Source organism: Chlorocebus sabaeus, chromosome 9 (genome assembly GCF_047675955.1).
Source record: "Chlorocebus sabaeus isolate Y175 chromosome 9, mChlSab1.0.hap1, whole genome shotgun sequence".
In the NCBI taxonomy this organism is placed as follows: domain Eukaryota; kingdom Metazoa; phylum Chordata; class Mammalia; order Primates; family Cercopithecidae; genus Chlorocebus; species Chlorocebus sabaeus.
In genome coordinates, this window is record NC_132912.1 from 67545563 (window position 1) to 67572367 (window position 26805).

The 26805-nt window shown below is 39.0% G+C and overlaps 1 protein-coding gene across 1 annotated transcript in view; it reads right to left on the minus strand.

Moving 5' to 3' along the window:
- The window catches only part of MCU (mitochondrial calcium uniporter), a 214206-nt gene that overhangs the window by 15950 nt on the left and 171451 nt on the right, over positions 1 to 26805 (minus strand). Inside the window, exons 3-5 of the mRNA XM_007963100.3 lie at positions 9181 to 9351; positions 7948 to 8052; positions 139 to 299 (exon numbers count right to left, since the gene is read on the minus strand). Of these exons, the coding sequence (XP_007961291.1) occupies positions 139 to 299; positions 7948 to 8052; positions 9181 to 9351 (437 nt within the window). The remainder of the gene's footprint in view (positions 1 to 138; positions 300 to 7947; positions 8053 to 9180; positions 9352 to 26805) is intronic.

A 26805-nucleotide genomic window follows, 5' to 3' on the forward strand; every position in this document is an offset into this window, starting at 1 on the left:
TATGGTTCAGTCCCATAAACTAAAGAACTAATTTGATTGACATGACTCAACTGCATAAAACTTACAAGAAAAAACAGAAACATATATGCTCTGGAAAAAATACAGGTAAGGTGAAAAACCTGAGATTTGAAGTTTTACCTTTTCCAGGGGAGCCAGCTGCTCTTTGAGATCCTCTAGTCTTTCAATAAGCTCCCTTTCCTTGTTTAACTGGTGCTGCTCAATGCACAGTGTGGTGTATAGCTGCTGGACCAACGTCTTTACATCATTCAGTGTTGCTGCATTTTCATGACTTAAGAGGTCTGAAACAAAGGAGTTACATTTTTTAAAAAATGTATGCCTTAAATGATTACTATTCCTAGGACTATCACATGAGGCAGATTGATCCATTATAGGTATCTCGCCTTCAGTGTTAAACTGAAGGAAAGTAATAGTCCTCTTTTCTTTTTTTTTTGAGACAATGTCTTACTCTATCACCCAGGCTGGAGTGTAGTGGCGTGATCTTGGCTCACTGCAGCCCCTACCTCCAGGGCTCAAGTAATCCTCTGAGGTTAGCCTCCTGAATAGCTGGGACTACAGGTGCGCACCAGCCAAAAGCCTGGCTAATTTTTGTATTTTTTGTACAGACAAGTTTTCACCATGTTGCCCAGGCTGGTCTCGAACTCCCGGGCTCAAGCGATTTGCCTGCCTTGGCCTCCCAAAGTGCTGGTGTAACAGGCATGAGCCACCACGTCCAGCCTATAGTTTTTGTTAAAACAAAAAAGTCCACAAATGTAAAAAGTTAATTAATGGCCGGGCCCGGTGGCTCACGCCTGTAATCCCAGCACTTTGGGAGGCCAAGGCGGGCAAATGATCATGAGGTCAGGGAATCAAGACCATCTTGGTCAACACAGTGAAACCCCATCTCTACTAAAAAAAAAAAAATACAAAAAATCAGCTGGGCGTGGTGGCGGGCGCCTGTAGACCCAGCTACTTAGGAGGCTGAGGTAGGGGAATGCGTGAACCCGGGGGGCAGAGCTTGTAGTAAGCCAAGATTGCACCACTGCACTCCAGCCTGGGAGACAGAGCAAGACTCCGCCTCAAAAAAAAAAAAAAAAAAAAGTAAATTCATATTTGGGCAACTAAAAAAATTTGAAACAAATACCTACCATTATATTCTTGGAAGTCTAAATGCTACAAATGAGGGTATGATTAACATTAAGAAAAATAATACAAATAATAATGATCTTCATTAGATAAAGACAAAATTAAAGCAACTGTTAAAAACTAGTAGAGAGGTTTAGAATCAATCTGATTATTATGCTTATTAAAATGGTGACTATAATTTATCTGTAGTCCTGCCATTTTAATTGATTTTTTTCTCCTTAGTAAGTTCTAAGGGAAAAATATATAGTATTTCAAATTTGCAAATACAAAGGCATAAATAAAAATGCCATCATCCTAATAATCTTTTTTTTTTTTTTTTTTTTTTTTTGAGACGGAGTCTCGCTCTGTCACCCAGGCTGGAGTGCAGTTGCGCAATCTCGCTCACTGCAAGCTCTGCCTCCCAGGTTCATGCCATTCTCCTGCCTCAGCCTCCTGAGTAGTAGCTGGGACTACAGGTGTCTGTCACCATGCCGGGCTAATTTTTTGTATTTTTTGGTAGAGACGGGATTTCACCGTGTTAGCCAGGATGGTCTCTATCTCTGACCTCGTGATCCACCCACCTCAACCCCCCAAAATGCTGGGATTACAGGCGTGAGCCACCGAGCCTGGCCCATTCTAATAATCTTAACCCTCATTCTTCTTCTCCCTAGTATACCAACTTTTATTCATTCCTGATGAGGAAAGACAGAGAATAGCTGTAGGGGCCTCAGTATCATGGTCTAAAGGGTATGATGTTATGAGAACGACTGAAAGGGTGAAAAATTAAATTCTTTCATTTAATATCCTCTACTATGAGTAGCATGTATTTCTAGAAATCTAAAAATTATGTTTTCAGAATCAAATAAAAACTCTGCTGACTAAAGCTGTCCATTTTTTTTTTAAAGCACATTTTTTTTTAGATTCTTACTAGCTTTCAATGTTAGGTACAGCATAAGGGTAGCACTCTTCTAAACAAAACAAGCCACAGTCAGAATTAACCATGTATTTCCAACATTCTTTAAGGATGTCCTTTAGTACAGTTATTATAGAAGTTCAATCAATGAAAAAATTCAAAAGAAGGTAGCAAATTGGATTAGAGAAGAGCTGATATAGTAAAACGGGATATAGCACCTAGCTGGGTATCTTGTATGCCTCAGTAAATGTGTGCTGAATTAATGGGAACACAAAAGGAAGAGCACTTTGAGTTCCAGAAGTCATCTATGTCAACAGTGTCTTCCTTGTACCAAAGCTGCTGCTCACATTTGCATATAGCCTTAAACTGTCCAAAGTTACCAGAAGAAGAAACTGCACTCTAGGAGGCTGAAGTAACTTGTCCAGAATGGCACAGTAAGGGGTAGAGTCCACGTCTCCTGATTTCTAGGCCTGTGGCTACATTACAGTGCTTCTACTATACCAATATTAAATTTCTTCTGCAAGTTCAGTCCCCTTTCATGAGCTATTTTATTAGATAAAGCAGATTTGTTCCATCTTCTCCATGTATATATAAAACTCTAGTATTGGCTGGGCACGACCTGTAATCCCAGCACTTTGGGAGGCCAAGGTGGGCAAATCACGAGGTCAGGAGTTTTAGACCAGTATGGCCAATATGATGAAATTTTATCTCTACTAAAAATACAAAAATTAGCTGGGCGTGGTGGTGCACGCCTGTAATCCCAGCTACTGGGGAGGCTGAGGCAGGAGACTCGCTTGAACCCAGGAGGTAGAGGTGGCAGTGAGTCGAGATTGCGCCACTACACTCCAGCCTCAAAACGAAACAAAAAACAAAAAAACACAAAAAAACTCTAGTATTATTCCTCTTAAACATCCTGAACCTAGTGCCTTCTATTTCTTTCCTCCATTTAGCCCTTCCACTAAAGCATTGCAACACAGGGCAAAGGAACATGCTTATTCAATGAATGGCATCCCTCTTAAATACAGAATTTCAAACCACTCTCTTACTGTAGTCAGCTGAAAAAGAGTAGTGGTACCTTCAGCTGAAAAAGAGTGGTGGTACCTTGGATGCCAGCAATACCTTCCTCAACCAGGGACAGAAAGACACAAGGTAGAAACAAAATTTGAGCCTATTTTGCATTTTATCAAAAGGAGAAAAAAAGATTTTCTTTACTATGTTTAAAAACCAGGGAAAGGCCAGGCGCAGTTGCTCATGCCGGTAATCCCGGCACTTTGGGAGGCCAAGGAGGACGGATCACGAGGTCAGGAGATCGAGACCATCCTGGCTAACATGGTGAAACCCCATCTCTACTAAAAATACAAAAAAATTGGCTGGGCATGGTGGCAGGCACCTGTAGTCCCAGCTACTTGGGAAGCTGAGGCAGGAGAATGGCATGAACCCAGGAGGCAGAGCTTGCAGTGAGCCGAGATTGCACCACTGCACTCTAGCCTGGGCAACAGAGCAAGACTCCATCTCAAAAAAAGAAAAAAAAAAAAAAAAAAAAAACAGGGAAAACACAGCCTGGGCAACATAGGGAAACCTCATCTCTACAAAAAATAAAAAATTTGCCAGGCATGGTGGCATGTGCCTGTAGTCCTAGCTACTTGGGATGCTGAGGTGGGAGGATCTGCTTGAGCCCGGAAGGTCATGGCTGCAATGAGCTGTGATCACGCCACTGCACTCCAGCCTGGGTGACAGAGTGAGACCTGTCTCAAAAAAATAATTAAATTTAAGATCAAGGAAAACAAAGTGTTTGTGGATTTAAAATCATATTGAGTTTCTGTGAGAGATGGTATCTGATGGCATAATCTCACTATAGAATAACAGAACTAAGAGAGCTATGATGTGTGTATCTAAACATTAAAAAGGTCTTTTGAAATTCTACACCAATGCTGCTATTGAGTTACTAAAGTTCACACTTCAATTTACGATTATTTCCATGAATTACAGATTTTTGACCCCTGCAAGCTTCATACCCTAATTTACTTCTAGAAAAGCAAGGTAGATACTCCACAGTTCCTGGATACAGATAAAGCAATGGGTTGTTTTAGGCTGCCAAATCACCAGGGAATCAAATACAATCCCCTGTTTTTTCAATTTCTACCTTTTCTTATTCAATTTGAGAAAAGCTTTATTTAAAAAACTAAACATTCGTTTCTGTTTTAAAAATACAGTTATTACAGAAATGGTTGGTATTTATTAATTGATTAAAATACCTTTAGTTTTTGACAACATAATATACGGAAACTCACATCTTAACTTTCCTGATTGTTACACTTTATAAGGGAATATATTAGTGAACTTTCGGAATGTTACCAATAGAAAATCTAAACAGATGAACTCTCTAGGCAATTCAGACAAAAACACACCTCAGTAAAATAGGACCTGTACTTCTGTTATTTTAAACAGAACTTCTAGCCTGAGAATCAGGGAATAAAGAAGAAAAACACATTAGCATAGCTGATATATGGCTAACTGTCCCTGGTCTACATGTTTAATTATTCCAAGTTCATAAAATCTGATTCGATAATGCCTTACTACAGTTGACTCTTGAACAATGTGGTTGGGGGGCGAGGTTGGGGCACCACCCCCCTACAACTTTTGAAACCTCAAAAACTTAACTACTAATAGCCTACCTGGACCAGAAGCCTTAGTACACTAGAGTAGTACACTATGTACTAGAGTCAATTTTATGCAGACATTATTAAATACTGAATCTTTACATTTCTCTTAACCGCAAATGGCATCATGCATGGTCTGTGTGTGCATACGTTTTGATAATTTTTAACTTTTTGTAATAGATATGTATATATTTTATGGTAGTAAATGATAAAAAAATAGGAAGGGCGTGGTGGTTCAAGCCTGTAATCCCAGCACTTTGGGAGGCCAAGGTGGGTGGATCACCTGAGGTCAGGAGTTTGAGGTCACCTGGCCAACATGGTGAAACATGTGTGCCTGTAATCCCAGTTACAGGAAGGCTGAGGGAGGAGAATCATTTGAACCCAGGAGGCAGAGGTTGCAGTGTGCTGAGATTGCACCGCTGCACTCCAGCCTGGGGGACAGAGAGAGACTCCGTCTCAAAAACAAAATAAAATAAAATAAGATAGACTTGTATCTACTTATATTTCATGCATTCATGACAGACTTAACTTTTCTTAATTTTTTGGATATTTCTAGGTTATGTGGTTCGTTTGCAAGTTTTTTCAAATCTGCTTTGTTCAACAGTCAACTGTATGTAAAGAATATCTTTTCATTCTTACTATTTAAGGATACTTTTCTATACTTTCTCCCAGCTAGCTCCCTCTCATCTAGCTTAAAGAAAGTGAATATGGCCTCTGCACAATCAAAATGCTACCCAGCGAACACATTTAATTCACTCAATATAGATGGAATCAATGGGGAATATGAAATCACAGTGCCTTCCCTCAGAGCATCAAAGAAAAGGACGAAGCAAAATTCAGAGAAGATATTTATCATTTTTGGTTGGTCAGGGGTCAGAGAAGGAAAGAGTATGATCATTAAAGGCTTACTGGAAGAGTCAATATTGACAATTTTGACTTGAGAAAACGGGGGTTAGGAAGAAAGGCATCTTAGGCAGAAGAAAGTGAGCAAACAGTGAGATGGAAAAGAACAGGGCATAGTTCAGGAAACCATAAAGGAATACACAGTGGAGAAAAAGTAGGCAACATGTAAGAGGGAAAGAAAACATTTTAAAAGGTAGATGTGGACCAGATTATAGAGGAATTTAATAACAGGGTTTCACTCAGAACTTTTCTATGTTAGACCCAATTCTTTCTCTTTTTTTTTTATTTAAAGATGTGTTGCCCAGGCTGGTTGCCACTGTGTTGCCCAGGCTGGTCCCAAACTCCTGGTCTTAAGCAATCCTCCTGCCTCAGCTTCCTAAAGTGCTGGGAATACAGGTGTGAGCCACTTACCAGGCCTAAACCCAATTCCTAAAAGCAGGATTGAAAAGAAGGAATGTCCTACAGCAGCAGTCCCCCACCCCTGGGGTGCGAACCAGTACTGGTCAGTGGCCTGTTAGGAACCAGGCTACACAGGAGGAGGCCAGCGAGTAAGCATTACTGCCTGAACTCCACCTCCTGTCAGATCAGCAGCAGCATTAGATCTCACAGGAGCACAAACCCTATTGTAAATTGTGCATGTGAGGGATCTAGGTTGTGTGCTGCTTATGAGAATCTAACTGATGCCTGAGGATCTGACATGGAACAGTTTCATTCCAAAACCACTGCTTCTGCCCCTGCCACCACTGTCAGTGGAAAAATTATCTTTAACAAAATTGGTCCCTGGTACCAAAAAGGTTGGGAACTGCTGTCCTATGGCGCTGGTGGAAGGAGTGGTGGAAGGGGCATTAAGAACAGCAGTGAGTAACAATGAATATCAAGGGCAAATAGAGAAACAGGACCAAAAAAGACACAACTTAAAACGCTATTTTAGAGGGCTACTTAGCATTGTACTGTGCAGAGCCACAGTAGAGACCAGGATGAAAAGAAATATTAGCAATACTGACTCTGTCTCTATTTAAAATTTTATTCATCATGCATTTTTTGCATTAACTCTGGTTTTTTAAAGTAGTACATTAAAATACCATTTATCTTGCTGGGTGCGGTAACTCATGCCTATAATCTCAGCACTTTGGGAGGCTGAGGCAGGTGGATAACTTGAGGTCAGGAGTTCAAGACCATTCTGGCCAACATGGCAAAACCCCATCTCTACCAAAAACAAAAATTAGCCTGGCGGCTGGGCACAGTGGCTCATGCCTGTAATCACAGCACTTTGGGAGGCCAAGGCAGATAGATCACCTGAGGTCAGGAGTTCAAGACCAGCCTGACAAATATGGTGAAACCCGTATCTAGCTTGAACCTGGGAAGTGGAGCTTGCAGTAAGCCAGTATCACGCCACTGCACTCCAGCCTGGGCGACAGAGCGAGACTCTTAAAAACAAAACAACAATTCTTTATCTTGATTACTGAGTTGTTTGGTGCCCTCTTAAAATTTGTGTCTGAGGCAAGCACCTTTCCTTTTCCCATAAAAGCATATACAGGCTGTGAACAGTGGTTCATGCCTGTAATCCCAACACTCTGGGAGGCCAGAGAGGGAGGAGTGCTTGAGCCCAGAAGTTCAAGACCAGCCTAGGCAACATAGTGAGACCTCGTCTCTATAAAAATAAAAAAAAAGATCCAGGCATGGTGGCACATGCCTGTATGCCTGTAGTCCAAGCTACTCCAGCTGCTTGGGAGGATGAGGTAGGAGGATAATTTGAGGTCGAGGCTGCAGTGAGCTGTGATTATGCCACTGTACTCCATCCTGGGTGACAGAGGGAGACCTTGTCTCAAAACAAACAAAAAACAAAACAAACAAACAAAAACAAACAAACAACCATGCATCATGTCAGAAGTTCCTAAGAACTATTATTATTGTACAATAATTGACTTTCAGACTGCTGACCTTGAGCCATAAAAAAAGCTCAATACTTATTACAACACTTAAGAGAACAGAGAAGCCTATAGCTTATTTTAAAAAGATATCCCCTGTAATGTTATTAAAGTAGTACGACTTTTGGCCTTTATGAAGGGAAGGAGCTTCAGTTATGTAGGACATTAATTTATGTGAAACAGAGTGACAATGTCAGATAATAAAGCATTCTGGCATCTAGGCAGAATCTAAGTGATTGTAGTCAAGGCACAATCTAAGTGATTTTAGTCAATGTACTAGTCAAGTGCCAGGTACTCAATGAGCTCTTTCAGTGTTCTTTGAATATTGTCTGTTTCTCAAGGTTACCCAAGGAAAAAAAATAAAGTTCTTTCCAAAAGCCCTTCCCACATTTCTGTGACCTTACCAAGGTTACTATTTTACCTCTTTTTGGTGGTCGTACGTGATATGTTAAGTCATTAATGACCAGCTTAAAGTCATCAAGGAGGAGGAGGTCTATTCCTGTTGAAGCAGCAACACGAACACCATCTGTGAAAATTTCAAATGAAACTTGTCATAGGTCCATAATTATTCAAGAATGGTCAGGAAAATTCAATCTTCAAAATAGTTTTTAAAAATTACCTCCTCTTTTTAAAATTTCAGTTAACTTTTTACCTCATTTCACAGTTCTATGCAAAGTTTAGGTTGCCTAAAGCTCTGTTTTTAGGACTCAAGTTTGTGAAGATTTAACAACAGCTTCTCCTGTGAACTATATGAGCAAGTGAAATAATTAACGGTCATAGTTCTGTAGGTGTACATTGGAAATCTAGGGTCACTGGGAGAGCTGTATGGACTTAATATTGTCCATAATGGAAGCTGGTTGAGTCAAAAAAAAAAAAAAAAAAAAAAAAAAAAACCCAGTATTTTCTGACATATGGTACTCTTCAGTATAGTCATTGATTAGTTGCCAATAATTCAGTAGAGACAGATGCTGGGGTTAACAAAGTATTATACATCCACCATGCTGGTCTACTAATTATATTGCTAGATGAGTAGAAATGTGGTAATTGTTAACTGGTGAATCCAGGTGAAGGGTAAATGGGCATTTATTATACTAATCTTTCAAGTTTTCTGTAGATTTAAAAAATTTTAAAGTAAAAATGGGGAAAAAAACAATGGGAAAAAACTTAAAAATGGGAAAAAATTTAAAAACTTAAAAAAATAAATAAATGAAATACATAAAATGGTAATTTTTAGTGCCTTATTTTATATTCTTTTCAAATCATATACTTCTTTATTTTGGCAAACTTTTCTTTCCAGACATGAGGGTTTAACTACTGGAAGTATTTATTCTACACCTAAAGTAATGATAAAAAGTCTCAATAATATAAAATGTGATTGACTGTTCATCCTTGCTCATGGCATTATATGTGAGATGCTTTTGAATGAGATTCCCTGTGCATACACATTTGCTAAAATCGATCAATTATACTCTGAGTACTACTGGGAGAGAAATCACTTTCTCTCCTGGTAAGTGCTAAGCAAAAGAAAAAAGTTTTCTGAAGTTAACAGTATAGGGTTCTTTTGTAGCTACGTGTATGGTGTATGTATGTGTCTAGAAATTGCTGTGGGGTGAAATGAGGGGTAGATGGTAATTAATAACGATGGTGACTATACCTGGTGAATAGACAGCAACTCTGTCAATTCCCCGATCCTCTTCTTGCAGTTGTCGTAAAAATACACCAACGGAGTCAGAGATAGGCTTGAGTGTGAACTGACAGCGTTCACGCCGGGATGGTAGCCTCACAGATATCACAGGTAACCCATTTTGATAAACCACTGTAACATCTGAATGAAAAAGACCCAAAAACATATAATAATTGGATTTCAATGTAAGTTAAAGTCACATTATTACTATTCTTGCATGGGGGTCTATTATTAGCATGATTTAAAATGTTTTCAAAGAAGGTTTAAGAACATGTCCTTTAGCTTTAGTTGAAGGTTATTCTGGAAACCGGCTTATGAAAGATCAAATGGATCACACAGCTCATTTTACAGATATGAAAAAACAGGCAAGGAACTGTCTTCTGAGTGGGTCATGGAGAGGCTTTCCCAAGGATATCAGGTGAAGCTCTTAATATTGGTGAATACAAGCCCTGGATCCATTTAGCAAGATTTTATTAAGCAGTCAGAGATTGCTGGGCCAGACTTCATAGCCTATAGGATGTGGTTCTTGGGATCCAGAGCTTTCAAGAAGTACCCTAATAAGTGAGACTCTTACTCCAAAACAGTCAATTCATGTATATATAGTACAAGTTGATAAGTGAGAAACAAAAGTGAAATCCTAAGCTCCTCAACTGACTGAATGGACCCCCTCTTGGCCAAAGGGACACCCAGGGTAAACCTTTAAAGCTAAGTTCTCAGCCATGACAGGATGGGAGGTCAGACACAACTCATTATATCCCCTCCTTGCTAGCCACCATTAGGCACTCTTTCCTAAGGGCTTAAGAGAAACTAGCCCTTTCAAAAGACTCCACCATTGATATCAACCAATTAACTGCCCAACATTGCCCCTCTTTTTTGCCTGACAAGAGGCCACCGACCGTGGAGTGGTTCTGGCCAGTCTACGGAGAATGCACAGTGAGGGTTTTCACACCCTCTGCTTCATCTTTTGACACCAGAGAGCTGAAAACTCCACCCTCAGATCATGCTGATGCAGCCATTTTTTGTACACGGGACCCATAAAGGGGCATGAAGCTCAGTTGTGCATACACATGTTTCTCTTTTCATAAATATGCATGGCCTCTCCTATAGTGTACTGAGTATGTATATTTGGCCACCCTGCTCAGCATGCATTCCTATTCTTTTTGCCTATTCCTCAAAGTGTCTGTTTTTGGCTTCTGAACAGAGGCTACACTTCCCAGCCTGTCAGAATGGCCACCCTGCAGGCTGCAACCTTTATGAGAAATAAATGTCTCCTTTCCAAATTCATGAACCTCGTCATTCTTCAGTTAGCACTGTATCAAAAACAATTCATGTTCTCTTGAATGTCTTCATGAGCTTGGCTAGACAGAACCAAAACTCTGTTGTTTAAGATTTTATAACAAAATGTTATGAAGGGAAAGTTTATTATGAGTTATAAAATTGAAGGGATCTTCTACAAAAGTATAGCATAGCATGCCTATTTCCTTATTTTTTCCCTCAGTATTCTTGATTTGTAGGGCCCTAGTAAAACAAACATCAGAATAACCCTCTTTCACAATAATTTTCAAATACATTTTTTTAAAATGCATTTTTAAAATCAAGATGTTTTACATAAGCAACTAAGCATTTAAAGATGATATTAGCACTGAGGAAAGAAAACAGGCTTTGGAGTCAAACCTGGGACTGAATCTTGGCTCTGTAATTTTGGGCATATTATGTAACTTCTCTGAGTCTCACTTTTTTCATATATAAAATGGGCTTTGGCCAGGCGTGGTGGCTCATGCCTATAATCCCAGCACTTTGGGAGGCTGAGGTAGACAGATCATGAGGTCAAGAGATTGAGACCATCTTGGCCAACATGGTGAAACCCTGTCTCTACTAAAAAAAAAAAATTAGCTGAGCGTGGTGGTGCACATCTGTAGTCCCAGCTACCAGGGAGGCTGAGGCAGGAGAATCACTTCAACCTGGGAGGAGGACGTTGCAGTGAGTCGAGATCGTGGCACTGCACTCTAGCCTGGGTGACAGAGCGAGACTCCGTCTCAAAAAAAAAAAAAAAAAGGTTTAATCCCTAACTCATAGAGCTGTTGTGAGAAATGAGTGAAATACATAAATAATTTAAAACACTTAGCACACTACATGATACATAAATGATAATGTTTCCTTACTAGCTCCTTTGAAGAATCAAAAGTTGGCCAGATGTGGCGGCACGTGTCTGTAGTCCCAGCTACTCGGGAGGCTGAGGCAGGAGGACTGCTTGAGCCCAGGAGTTTGAGTCTACAGTGAGCTATGATTGTGCCACTGCACTCCAGCCTGAGCAACCGAGTGGACCCCATGTCTAAAACTTTTTTTTTTTTTTTTTTTTTTGAGACAGGGTCTTGCTCTATCACCTAGACTGGAGTGCAGTGGCATGATCACAGCTCACTGCAGACTCGAGCTCCCAAGCTCAAGTGATTCTCCTGCCTCAGCCTCCCAAGTTAGTGGGATTACAGGCATGCACCACCATGCCATGCTATATATATATATTTTTTTGGAGAGACAGGGTTTCACCATGTTGCCCAGGCTGGTCTTGAACTCCTGAGCTTGAGCAGCGACCCGCCTTGGCCACCCAAAGTGCTGGGACTAAAGGCGTGAGCCACTATGCCTGGCTTCTAAAAACAATTTTTAAAAATAAAATGAGTCAAAAATTACATTCTATTATGCTTCTAAGGATTTATATCCCTACTAATCAAAGAGTTTATAGGAAATGTGTGAGATTAATATTTTGGAAATCCAAAATGCATCAAGTTTTCCATAGTTGTAGTTGTAGACATCTACATCTTATTTCCTTGTCTATTCTAGTAATTCATAAGGCCTACATTATACACAAAATCTTCACACTAAAATCTTACATGATTTGAATTTTCAAGAAATAATCCTAATTGAGATATAGCTTATAAATAACAAAATACATTATTTAAAATGGAAATCTGATGAGTTTTGACGTAAGAATCAAAATAAAGAACATTTTTGATTCCCCCAAATTCTCTGATCCCCATGCCAGTTAATCCCTGGGTAACCATTGATCTGATTTTTGTCACCACAGATTAGAGTTTTATAGAGTTATATATAAATAAAATCACACTATGGACCCTTTTGTATTTGGCTTCTTTCTCTTGGCATGATTATGAGATTCACCTATGTTGTTGTTAGTAGTTCATCAATTAACTAGTTCATTAGTAGTCATTCATTTGTATTCCTGAGAAGGGTGTCATTGCATAGACAAACCACAACTTGTTTATCCTGTTGATGAACATCTGGGTTGTTTCCAGGTTTTGGCTACTATGAATAAAGCTTTTATGATTATTTGCATACAAGCCCTTGTGTGACATGTTTTCATAGTGTATCTTTCCCTATCCTTTTACCTTATCCATGTTTTATTTAAAGTGAGTTTCCTGCAGAAAGCTTATAGTTGGGTCTTGCTATTTTATCCAATCTAACAATCTCTGTCTTTTAATTAAAGTGTATATATTATTTGTATTTAATGTAATTATAAGTATGGCTGAGTATATGTCTACTATCTTACTACTTATTTTCTATTTGACCCTACTGTTCTTTCTTCTACTTTTCCTCTATTCTTGCCATTTTTTAGATTTACTATCTTTTAATCTCTTTAAAAAGGATTTTTTCATTTAATCACTATTTATTATAATTTAATCTCTATTTTTTTTCTCACTTTTATTTTTCAGAGACAGGGTCTTAATCTGTCTCCCAGCCTGGAGTGCAGTGGTGTGATCACAACTCACTGCAGCCTTGATCTCCTGGGCTCAAGTGATCCTCCTCCCTCAGCTTCCTGAGTGGCTAGGACTAAAGGCACATGTAGCTATGCCTGGATAATTTTTTTTGGGGGGGTGGGGTAGAGACAGGGTCTCATTATGTTGCCCAGGCTGACCCTGAAGTCCTGGACTCAAGCAATTCTCACATCTCAGCATCTTAAAGTGCTAGGATTATAGGATTGAGCCACAATGCTCAAGCTAATCTCGGCTGTTGACTTATTAAATACACTTTATTTTATTTATTTATTTATTTATTTTGAGATAGGGTCTTGCTGTATTGCCCAGGCTGGAGTGCAGTGGTATGATCTCGGCTCACTGCAACCTCCACCTCCTGGGTTCAAGCCATTCTCCTGCCTCTACCTCCCGGGTAGCTGGGACTACAGGTACCCATCATCACACCCAGCTAATTTTTCTTTAGTAGAGACAGGGTTTCACTATGTTGGCCAGGCTGGTCTCAAATGATCTGCCCGCCTTGGCCTCCCAAAGTGCTGGGATTACAGGTGTGAGCCACCAGGCCTGGCCCTTATTTTATTTTTTTAAAGCATTACTCTAGAGCAGGTATTGCTAAACTTTTTTCTGTAAAGGCTGAGGTATTAAATATTTTAGACTCTGTGGGTCATAAGATCTCTGTTATAACTATAAACTCTGTTACAACTATAAACTCTGTTACTGTGGTGCAAAAGCAGCCACAGGCAATATATAAATAAATAGGCATGGCTGTGTTCCAACAAACTTTATTTATAATAAGCAATGGGCTGGCTTTGGCCTGTAGGTCAGGGGGTCACCAACCCCCAGGACACAGACTGGTACCATGGAAAAACTGTCTTGCACGAAACTGGTCCCTGCTGCCAAAAACGTTGAGGAGCACTGCTGAAGGTCATAGTTTGCTGAATTCTGTTCTATGTTATACATCTTTACCATATCACAATTAGTCTTCAAATAATATAGTATCACTTTAGGTATAGTTTTAGAGAACCTTACAACAATATACTTCCATTCTCCCTGCTTACATTCTTCATGGTATTGTTCTCATACATTTTTCTACATATATTATAAACCACACATTATTTTTGGTGTAGTTTACCTTCTGATTATCTTTTAAAGAGATTTTGTTTTGTATAGTATATATTAAGAGTTTGTGTATATTCTTATCTTTGTTCCTCTATGTCTTTTTCCCTCTGTCTGCCTTTTAAAAACTTTTACTTTTTAATAAAGACATGGTCTCATTCTGTTGCCCAGGCTGGAGTTCAGTGGTACCATCATGACTCACCCAGTCTCAACTACTGGGCTCACTGGATACTCCCACCTCAGCCTCCAAAGTAGCTGGGACTACAGGCATGTGCCACCATGCCCAGTTAATTTTTATTTTTATTTTCTTTTTGAGACAGAGTCTCGCTCTGTCACCCAGGCTGGAGTGCAGTGGTGTGATCTTGGCTCACTGTACCTTCACCTCCCAGGTTCAAGCGATTCTCCTGCCTCAGCCTCCCCAATAGTTGGGATTACAGGCATGCACCACCACACCCAGCAAATTTTTGTATTTTTAGTAGAGACAGGGTTTCACTGTGTTGGCCAGGCTGGTCTCGAACTCCTGACCTCAGGGGATCCACCCGCCTCAGCCTCCCAAAGCGCTGGGCCAGCTAGTTTTTTTAATTTTAATTTTTAATTTTTATTTTTGTAGAGACAGGGTCTCACTATGTTGCCCAGGCTGGCCTCAAGCAATCCTCCTGCCTCGGCTTCCCAAAATGCTGGGCTCACAGGTATAAGCCACCATGCCCAGCTCTCTGCCTGCTTTTTAACATTTTCCTTTTATTATTGGTTTTCAACAATTTGACTGTGATGTGCTTTGCTTTTCTCTGTGAATGGTTGGGAGTTGTTAGATTTTTTAGATCTGGCTTTCCTCAAATTTGGAAAACTTTTGACCTTTATTCAACTATTATTTTTTTCTGTCTCCTACCCTTCTGGGATTCCAATTACACTTATGTTAGGCCATGTGATACTGTCTCACAGGTCACTGAGGTTTTCTTCATACATTTCAGGGGCTTCTTTTTTTCCCCCTCTCAGTTTCATTTTGGATAGTTTTAATAGCAATATACTTCAACATCATGGATTTTTTTTCTTCTGCGGTGTCTAATTTTCTGGTAATTCCATCTATATGGTGTTTTCATTTCAGACATATTTTTCACCTCTAGAAGTTCCATTTCTTTTTATATCTTCCATTTCTTTTCACATTATACTTATGCTTTTCCTTTTCTCTATGAGCATAAGGATCATATTTATAATAGCTATTTTAACTTCTTGGCTGTTTATTCCATTATCTCTGACATTTCCAGGTCTGTTCATTGACTGTATTTTTGGAAGGTTTATTTTTTGCTTCTTCATATGCCTAGTAATTTTTGATTGGTGGTTAGACATTTTTAATTTTACATTGTTGAGTGCTGGGTCTTGTATAGTTAAATTACTTGCATGTTAGTTTGGCACTTTAAAGACTTCAAAAACTTCTTTTAGGAGAGATCTAGAGAATCCTTTATTCTAGGACCAATTTGTCCCTACTTCTAAGATATGGTTCTTATGAGAATGTCTACCAAATGTTCAAGTGTTCAAATGTATCTCTCTACTGTGGCTAGAGGGAAGCAAAATTATTCATTTTATGTTACTGGCAATAGCTATTTTCTAGGAAGTTTTAGCCTGGTCTTGTGGTTTAGAATTCAGCCAAAGTCTCACAGGATGCCTTTGCAGATTTCCAAGACTCCTCTTTTTCTTCATAGCTCCTTCCTCTGTAAATCTCTGTCTCATAAATTCTAGCTGCCTTGAGATTTACAAATTCTGATCTCTGTTTCTTCATCTTAACTAGATGGCCAACCTGTTTCCCTTCTCTGTGATGCAGTTTAGAGGCTGCCTCAGGCTGTAAACTCAACCAATGCAGGGTTTAACTCATTTGTTCCTCTTATCTCAGGCATCACAGTCCTGTGTGCCTATCGTCCAGTGTCTGAAAAGAGTTGTTTCAGATATTTTGTCTGGTGTTCTACTTGTTTATAGCAGGATAGTAATTCCCACAGCAGTTAATACTTCATGGATGTATGATTTGAATTTTTACATAAAAACTAAAAGGCAAAATCAGAAATCCCTATTGCCTTTTTCTGTCCAAAGGAATAGTCTGTTTCCTAAGGAAGAAGAGGTCAAAATAGTAATTTGAATTGAATATATAGCATGTACTATCTAAAGTTTGCAATACCTAAAGATATTTTTAAAATGTATCATATTCCTTCTTGTTCTAAAAGAATCCTTAGCAATTAATCTACTGTTTCCTGAAGTCAGAACCACTAACATGAGAATATTTCTATCTTTTCTATAGCAGTAATGATGATGAAGTCATTAAGATTAGTGATTAAATTATCCAATTATCCCCTTTCTATGTATGTGAAAAAGAGTAACCACAGATCAAGAAGTAGAGAGAGTTGAATTTTAAAAAGAGATAGAATCTGTGAGTCTGAAATATATCTGGAGGATCTTGAAAGTGTCTTTGCAAAAATTATAAAAGTGAGAAAATTATGGCAGTGAAAGAGACCTAATCTAACCAACCCCATACTTCCTTTAATCTCCAAACTGCCTTTGGTCATTCCTGGGCTTGGGCCTAGCTAGCTTTGGGAGAAAGTTAGTTTTTAGTTTAAATAATAGGCCTTCCCCCAAAATAAACTGCCTTCACAAAACTAACGAAAGAGCACCAGGTTAGGAAGATGGGAGGAGGCTGAATTCTGCTAAAATGTAAGTGTAAGGGATTACCAGCTATTATTCCAGAGGTCACAGATTTGCAACTTCCCCGCACCCACTCTTGCAGATAACATCACTGTTGTAGAACCTAAGACTGGCCTTTTGAGATGTCCTTTCAGGCTCCTGTGGCCTCCACCCAGAAGAGGACTCAGCACATGAGGATCATTTTCCACACCCCTATGACTGCATCCATAACCAATCAGCGGCACTCATTCCCTTAGCCCCCTGCCCACCAAACTATCCTTGAAAAACCCTGGCCTCCAATTTGGGGAGACTAATTTGAGTAATAAAACTCCAGTCTCCTATTCAGCCAGCTCTGTGTGCATTAAACTCTTTCTCTATTGCAATTCTCCTGTCTTGACAAATTGGCTCTATCTAGGTACTGGGCACAGAGAAGCTGTTGGGCAGTTACAAATGCACTAAAACATCAGTTTCACAGGTAAATGCTTAGGGGTTACTGTTTTAAAATAACTGAGTCAAAGTCAACGGAGAATATGAAGGTCTTTCATACCCAGTTTAACTTCTTCCTTTAAAGAGCATGATGCTTTTTTCAAGGGAATGAAATAAGAAAGCTTTTGAGAAACTCTACAATGAATAGCCCATTTCAGAGCTGACAAGCCTTTATTATACTGCTTTTGAAATCCCAAGGCCTGCTCTTCTCTCCTACACTGTGGATTGTAATGTCAACATTAGATTTCTTAGTTTGCAATTCAGGAATAACAATTGCCAAGGTTCCTCAAGTTTCACAATATAAACAATAAACAGCTGGTTGTAGTGAAGTCACAATGGGTATTCACAAGCTAATGACAGTTGTCAGTTACTATCATCTAGAGACAAAATATTCTTTTAAAGTATACATTGCATCAAGTGGCTGTTTGGTTGGATTTTTTTTCTTTTGTTTTGATTTCCAAGTGAATAAAATAAGAAATAACATAAGTATGTTCCAGAGCAGCGTGTTTCAAAAGAAGCCTAGAAATTATGGAGCATTCAACATGAATACTTAGAGTTAGAACACGATAACACGATAACAGGTTTAGGCATAAAAACAGAAAGCTGTGGAATTGTGCAGACTAAGAAGAGTAGTGCAGGAACTACAAACAATTGCATTTGAAGCAGGAATACATTTTTAAAAAATGCCTTTGAGGCATCAGGAGTTGAAAAACAGTCATAAAATACAAATGCTTATTATTTTGCAAAATATTTTTAAAATGCTTGTAAAAATATACAGTATGAAGTTTGGCTAGTGTTCAAAATAATGAGTAAAATCTCCACTAAAATATATCACCTGTATATATTTTGAGGGCTTATTATGAAAGGGAACTGGTACAGTAAGGAAGCCCATGTTGGGCTTTTTCTGCAAAGCTACTTGGAGTAGAACTATGTATGATGGATGATTTCAGGGGCTTATGATCTTAACGTTGTCGATTTCCTCCCCATTTTCTGTAATATTCTGCATCATAAATGTGAGATATAATCACAGAATTTCAGTGTTGGAAGGCCAGAGAGATCATACAAACTAACATCCTTCTTTTGCAGCTAAGAATAATAGAGTCTAGTAATGTTAGATAATATTCCTGGGCTGGGCACAGTGGCTCATGCCTGTAATCCTAGCACTTTGGGAGGCCAAGGCGAGTTGATCACCTGAGGTCAGGAGTTCGAGACCTGTCTGGCCAACATGGTGAAACTCCACCTCTACCAAAAATACAAAAAATTAGCTGGGTGTAGTGGCAGACACCTGTAATCCTAGCTACTCAGGCACCTGAGGCAGGAGAATCACTTGAACTCGGGAGGGGGAGGTTGCAGTGAGCTGAGATTGTGCCACTGCACTCCAGCCTGGGCAACAAGAGTGAAATTCTGTCTAAAAAAAAAAAAAGAAAAAGAAAAAAAGAAAAAGATAATATTCCTGAAAAGATAATATTCCTAAGATTACATAGTTCAATTCAATAGCAATAGTTCATTTGACTAAGAAATCCTCTTCTAGGTCACACATGACATTAGGTTGCTAAATTCAGTAGAGATTTTAGTTCTTAACTTGCTTGTTTTAGCAGCATCTAATGTTAACGACTCCCTCACTCTGTAAAAAAGTTTCCCCATTGGCTTCTATGAGGCTTCTAGCTTTTCTTTCTGTCTAGACCTTCTAATTTCCCCTCATAAGTTATTCTTCCTCTACTCATCCCTTAAAAGTTTCTAAGTGCTTTGTCCTCGGCCTCTGTGCTTCTCAGTTCACACACTCTCTAGGGAATCTTGTGTCTTCCTAAAGTCTCATGTAAATGCTGATGATATGCCAAGCCTATATTCAATTGTCTGCTAGAAATTGGGTCTCCCACAGCCATAACTCAAACTCAAAAGTCCTAAAAGTGAATCCATCTTCCCTAACCACCCATAATCTCAACCAATAACACCACCATTATTTTATTTTTGACCAAGCCCTAAAATTACCTGCTATCCTTGACTACTCGTAGAGCCAGAATCTGAATCTGACATTCCTCAGATCTAATTACTCATCATGTCCTTTCATTTCTTTTTTTTTTTTTTTGGAGACAGAGTCTTGCACCGTCACCCAGGCTGGAGTGCAGTGGCGCAATCTCAGCTCACGGCAACCTCCACCTCCCAGGCTCAAGCAATTCTCCTGCCTCAGCCTCCCGAGTAGCTGGGATTACAGGTGTCTGCCACCACGCCCAGCTAATTTTTTGTATTTTTAGTAAAGACGTGGTTTCACTATGTTGGCCAGGCTGGTCTCAAACACCTGACCTCGTGATCCACCTGACTCAGCCTCCCAAAGTGCTGGGATTACAGGTGTGAGCCACCACACCCGGCCCTTTCATTCTATTTTTTAAACATCTCTAAGCCCTCTGATACTCTCTACACTACCACCATTTTAGTCCAGGCCACCACTGTCTTTTTATTCTATCAGCTGCACTGTAATTGGAGTCCTTCATTTCAGCCTTGCTCCAGTTCAATTTTCCACATTGAAGCAGGGTGATCTTTTTCCAAATGAAGCCACTATCCTGAAGTTGGTAGTTGGTGTTTACCAACTTGGTATAAATTTCCATCCATTTATACACACACACACACACACACACACGCACAAATATATATCTCAATACACGATATTTAGTACTGTGATAGCCAGCCTTCAAGAAGACTCTCTATAATGCTTGCCTGTAAGTATTTGCTATGGTTTGAATGTCTCCTCCGAAACTCACCTTGAAATTTAATTGCCATTGTAACAGTGTTGAGAGGCAGGACCTTTAAGAGGTGATTAGGTCATGAAGGCTCTGCCCCTGTAACTGGATTTTTGCCATTATCATAGGAGTGGGTTAGTTACTGGGGGAGTGGGTTCCTGATAAAACAAAAAAGATGAGTTCAACTCAGTTTCCCCTCTCTGTCTCCTGTGCACACTTCCCCACAATGTGATGCCTTCTGCGATGTTACAATGCAGCAAGAAGACCCTCGCTAGATGGACTCCTCGATCTTGGACTTCCCAGAACTGTAAGCCAAATCAATCTTTTCTTCATAAATTACTCAGTTTGCAATTGATATAGCAGCAAAGAAATGGACTAAGATAGTATAGATGCCTCTTGACTTATGATATTACCTCTGCATAAACCCACTGTAAGTCAAAAAATGCATTTAATACTCCAACAAATCCATCATAAAGTCAAAAAACCATAAGTTGAACCATCAGAAGTCAGGGATTGTCTATATTCATGCCCTGAGTAGTGTCATCCACATCAAATCAGGGCTGGTCTGCAGAACCAATATGATACAGCTGAAGTGATGACTGTAACTTCTAAGACTATGTCATAATAGACTTTACAGCTTCTGCTTTGGTCTCTTGTACACTTGCTCTAGGGGAAGCCAGTCATCATATCATGAGGATAATCCTGCAGCCCTATGGAGAAGCCCATATGGAGAAGTGGTACATTCTTGACCAAATGTAAACTTGTCAACATGATCAGAAATCAATATACAGGCCAGGCACGGTAGTTCATGTCTGTAATCCCAGCACTTTGGGAGGCCAAGTCGGGAGAATCACTTGAGGTCAGGAGTTCTAGATCACCCTGGCCAACATGGCAAAACTCCGTCTCTAGTGAAAACGTACAAAAAATTAGCCTAGCATGGTGGCATGCGCCTGAAATCCCAGTTACTTGGGAGGCCGAGGCAGGAGAATCGCTTGAACCCGGGGGGCGGAGGTTGCAGTGAATCGAGTTTGCACCACTGCGCTCCAGCCTGGGCAACAGGGCAAGACTTCGTCTCAATAAAAATGGAAACAGATACACTGACATCTAAAGTTCAACTGTCTCCCTGGCCACACTGGGAGGAAGTTCCCCTGGATCTAAGATCTCCTACTTTTAGGCAGAAGATTTTTGGAGGCTTTATTCCTCTCCATTTGGATTATTCCTTTCCACTCCTTCCCTTCATTGCTTCCTGGTTTCTTCCCAGTCCCTATCCTGGTTCCCTCCATCTGGACCCTAAAGGGAACAATTTTGTTAGCTCTGGCTTTGAGGGGTGGGGGAAGCCTTCCCAGTCCAGTCAAACATTTTCATTTTCAAAAAAGAAGAAAAAAAATTTTTAAGTTTAATTTATAAATTAGGCACAATAAGAGATTAACAGAAAGAACTAAGAAAAAATTAGAACAATTAAAACAATATGCCAGCATCACTACTCTTGTACATGGGGGGTTAGTATTAAGTAAAATAAGGGTTACTCGACCACAAGTGCTGCAGTACAACAACAGTCAATCCGATAACTGAAACAGCTACTAAGTGACTAATGGGCGAGTAGCATATAAAGCATGGACATGCTGAGCAAAGGGATGATTCACATCCCAGGTGGGATCGAGCAGGATAGCACAAAATTTCATCACACTACTCAGAACAGCATTCAATTTAAAACTTATTAATTGGGCTGGGCACAGTGGCTCACACCTGTAGTCCCAGCACTTTGGGAGGCTGATGCAGGCAGATCACTTGAGGTCAGGAGTTTGAGACCAACCTGGCCAACATGGTAAAACGCTGACTCTACTGAAAATACAAATATTAGCTGGGTGTGGTGGCAGGCACCTGTAATCCCAGCTACACGGGAGCCTGAGGCAGGATAATTGCTTGAACCTGGGAGGCAGAGGTTGCAGTGAGCTGATATTGCACCACTGCACTCCAGCCTGTGACAGAGCAAGACTCTGTCTCAAACAAAACAAAACAAAAACTTATTGTTTATTTCTGGAATTTTCCATTTAATATTTTCAGACTGCAGTTGCCCGTGGGTAATTGAAACTATGGAAAGTGAAGCCATGGAAAAAGGGGTGGAGGGGAGACTCCTATATATAAAGGATCACGGTATTTACAACCCTCTAAAACTTGTCTTTTACGATAATCATTGCTTTGAGGTTTATCTAAATTGAATCATATTTCTGGAAACATTCACTTAAACTCCTATATATAAGGAAGTGGTAAATTTTAAAAAAAGAAAAAAAACCTCCTATATAGAATTTCATTCTATGAATACATTGCTTAACAACAGGGATACATTCTGAGAAATGCATCATTAGGTGATTCTGTCACTGTGTGAACATCATAGATAATATTTACAAAACCTAGATGGTATAGCCTACCACACACCTAGTAGGTATCTAGGTATTGCTCTTAGGCTACAAACCTGTATAGCATATTACTGTGCTGAATACTGTCAGCAACTATAACACAGTGGTATTTGTATATCTAAACATTTCTGAATGTAGAAAAGGTGCAGTAAAAATACAGTATTATACTCTTTTGGGACCAACATCATATATGTGGCCCATTGTTGACTGAAACGTTGTTATTCAGTACATGCATGACTGTATACCATAATTTGTATATTGAAAAACCAGATTTTTTCTCCTATTATAAATAAAAATAAGGCTAAGAGAAAGTAGCACTACTCAATGTTTTTAGTTTCTGATGTAAATTTTTATTTCCTTTTAGAGCCTTATGTTTCACATTTTACTCCTTAATTCATCTGGAACTTATTTATTTTTGTGATGTTGAGAAGTTGATTGTAATAACACCATTTATTAAATAGTCTGCCCTTTTTCCTTGGCTTTACAATGCTAATCAATCGCATGTCAGATTTCTATATATGTAAGCTTTCTCTAATCTGATCCAACAATCTTTCCTGTACCAATACTTCATTGTTTTGATTATTACAGTTTTAGAAATATGTCTTAGTACGTGCTTAGGTACCACATGTCCCCGTGTTTTCCTATTCCAAATTTATCTTAGTTTTTTATATAGCTTTACTCTTTCATGTGAATTTTTAAGTAAGTTGATCAGCTCCCACTGGGGTTTTGATTAGCATTGCACTGAATTTATAAATTCATTTAAGGAAAACAGACAATTTACAATTGTTGTCTTCATATCTATTAAGATGGTATAACACTGCGTTTATTCCTATCTTATGCCCTTTAATAAAGTTTATTATTCTCAATGTCTTACATTTTATTTTTACTAGTTTTATGCCTAGATGCCCTCAAGTAATTTAACAATCACTTCTATATTCCTAAGGATAATTCCAAAAGTCTATATGCTTTGTTAAATTATATGTTAGACAAAATATAAGAGTATCATTTTAACAGAATAAACTAAATATCTATCTACTTTGGTGACAATAAGGAGCTTCCTTATATATTATCGCAAAAACATCCTCAGAATATTTACATATACATATACATATATATATATATATATTATTTTTTTTTTTTGAGACAGAGTCACACTCTTGTCACCCAGGCTAGAATGTAGTGGCATGATCAGGGCTTACTGCAGCCTTAACCGCCCAGGTTTAAGAGATCCTCCTGCCTCAGTCTCCTGAGTAGCTAGAACTACAGATGTATGCGTCCACATCCAGCTAATTTTTTGTATTTCTATTTTTTTACATTTTCTTTGGGATGGAGTCTTGTTCTGTTGCCCAGGCAACAGTGGCGCAATCTTGGCTCACTGCAACCTCTGCCTCCCGGGTTCAAGCGATTCTTCTGCCTCAGCCTCCCAAGTAACTAGGATTACAGGTGCCCACCACCATGATCAGCTAATTTTTATATTTTTAGTAGAGATGGGTTTTTGCCATGTTGGCCAGGTTGGTCTTGAACTCCTGACCTAAGGTGATCCGCCCACCTTGGCCCCGTAAAGTACTGAGATTACAGGCATGAGCCACCACGCCCAGCCTAATTTTTTGTATTTTTGGTAGAGACGGTTTTACCAAGTTGCCTAGGCTAGTCTCAATCTCCTGAGCTCAGGTGATCAACCTGCTTTGGCCTTCCAAAGTGCTAGGATTACAGGCATGAGCTGCTGCATCTGACAGAATATCTATAATTAACATGTATAAACAAAATGTGTTTGCTTCACAATAATTTCAGAAAAATCTACTTAAATATGTAAAATAATTAAAATTTTCTTTAAATGTCAAGAGAAGAAAAATGACTGCTTCCACTGAGTTTAACAAGGGGAAAGAGTAAGTTAAACATCAAATGCTGGCAAGGATGTGAAGCAACAGGAACTCTCATTCATTACTGTTGGGAATACAAAATAGTACAACCACTTTGGTAGACAGTTTGGTGTTTTCTTACAAAAATAAACATACTGCTACCAACCACGATTCTCTGTATTTACCCAAAAGAGCTGAAAAATGCCCATATAAAAACTTGCACACAGATGTTTGTAGTAGCTTTATTCATAATTGCCAAAACTTGGAAGCAACCAAGATGTCCTTCAGTAGGCAAGTGGACAAATTGTGGTACACCCAGATAACAGACTATTATTCAGTGCTAAAAAGAAATGAGCTATCAAGCCATGAAGAGACATAGAGAAAACTTAAATGTATCTTACAAAGTGAAAGATGTCAATCAGAAAAGGCTACATACTGTATGATTCCAACTGTAAGACATTCTGGAAAAGGCAAAACTATGGAGACAGTAAAAGATTAGTACCTGCCTACCAGGAGTTAGGGAAAAGGGAGATATGAATAGGTAGAGCACAGAGGATTTTTAGGGCGGTGAAACTCCTCTGTGTGATACTATAATGGTGGATACATGTCATATATACATTTGCCCAAAACCCATAGGATGTAAAACACCAAGTGTGAATCCTAACGAAAATTAATGGACTTGGGGTTGTAATGATGTGTCAATGCAGGCTCATCAATTATAACAAATGTACTCCTCTCATGGGGAGATATTCATCATGGGGGAGGCTATGCAAGGATTTGGGGGCAGGGAATATATAGGATATTTCTGTACCCTTCTCGCATTTGGGATGTGAACCTAAAACTGCTCTAAAAAAATAGTCTGTTTTTTAGTATTTTTGGTTAATTAACCTCTTTGAGAATCTGATAAAGCTATGGATGAACTTCTTCCTCAACCCTATTTCCTGAAAAAATCCAAACAGTTTGTACATAAAAATTTTAGATATAATTTATAAAATAAATTATTGTATTTATTTACAATTATTTTATAATTATATTTATAATTTACAAAATTTCATTTTATATAACTACTTTATTTTATATGTAATACGAAGAAAATACGATTTTCTTTGTATTTCCCTATTTTAAAAATCAATGTTTACAAAACCTGAAGGATTATTTTTCTCATTTTTGAACCAAAATTAATGGCCATTTCCTGTTTTTTAAAAAGAAATAAAATATACAAATTAAACGGAAAATAAAAGTTAATTCAAGAGGAAAGAACATGTAAATTATAGGCTCCTATTGTTTGGCTTGACTAAAGAAGTCACATACTGCCCTAGTTTTGGAACCTGGTAAACTGAATATTATCTTTGATATCCAAAAGGTTGTGCACTTTCTATTTTGATGAAAAGTGGTACTGAAAATTCCGAGAAAGGTATATGGTAACAAACAGAATCACAGCTCACTTTGCGAAATGATGCTAGGTTAAGTTTGTGCAAGGAAACTAAGAATTGTCTGAGAATTGATTTCATATCACTACTCAATACAATATGAAAAGTGAAAAGATTATAAATCCAAGTTTCAATTGTGAGGTTTTCTGTGTGAAGGTACTCTTTAAGATCTCTGCGGTTTTCCTATATGCCTACGGAGAAACTGACAAAACTTTTCATTCATGACTAGCCTACAGACATACTTCAAGTAGTAGAAAATTCACATGGTTGTCCATTTCTACAGGACTATAGGACTGCAGGTGTGCGCCACCACGCCCAGCTAATTTTTTGTATTTTTAGTAGAGACAGTTTCACCATGTTGCCTAGGCTGGTCTCAAACTCCTGGCTTTACCTTACTCAGAGCAATAGTTTGGCTAAGAGTTTATGATTTTTCTGCCAAATCCATAACAACTATAAAGTCTTGAATTAGATTACTCATTCATAAAGCCCCAAATATCCCCAAGTAAATCAAGCCACGAATAAACTCCTCCTGTACTAATCTTTCTTTTCTTTCAAAAAGCAAAACTCCTGCCAAAAATTTAATAAAGCAAAGGAGAATTTTAAATTTTTAAACTTTTTTTTGATAAAAACTTGTTCTTATGAAATTGATTACTTCTGTGGAAGCAGGCAAAAGTTTTAGGCCTGTTGGAAGAGTCTTCAAAGCCAGTATGTGCCAGTGAAAGAAAGAAAAGCAATGCATTATTACAATGGGTGGAGCTGCTTTCTCCTCTGAGGCAGTATAAGTATGCACATTGCTAAGTTTGGAAGATGCGCCATCTGTGCAGAATACTAAGATCTTCATTAGAGTCAAAAAATTTTTTTGGGCCAGGCGCGGTGGCTCATGCCTGTAATCCCAGAACTTTGGGAGGCCGAGGCGGGTGAATCACCTGAGGTCAGGAGTTTGAGAACAGCCTGGCCAACATGGTAAAACCCCGTCTCTAATAAAAATACAAAAATTAGGGGGGCATGGTGGCAGGCACCTGTAATCCTGGCTACTCAGGAGGCTGAGGCAGGAGAATCACTTGAACCCAGGAGAAGGAGGGCGCAGTGAGCTGAGTGCCACTGCACTCCAGCCTGGCGACAAGAGC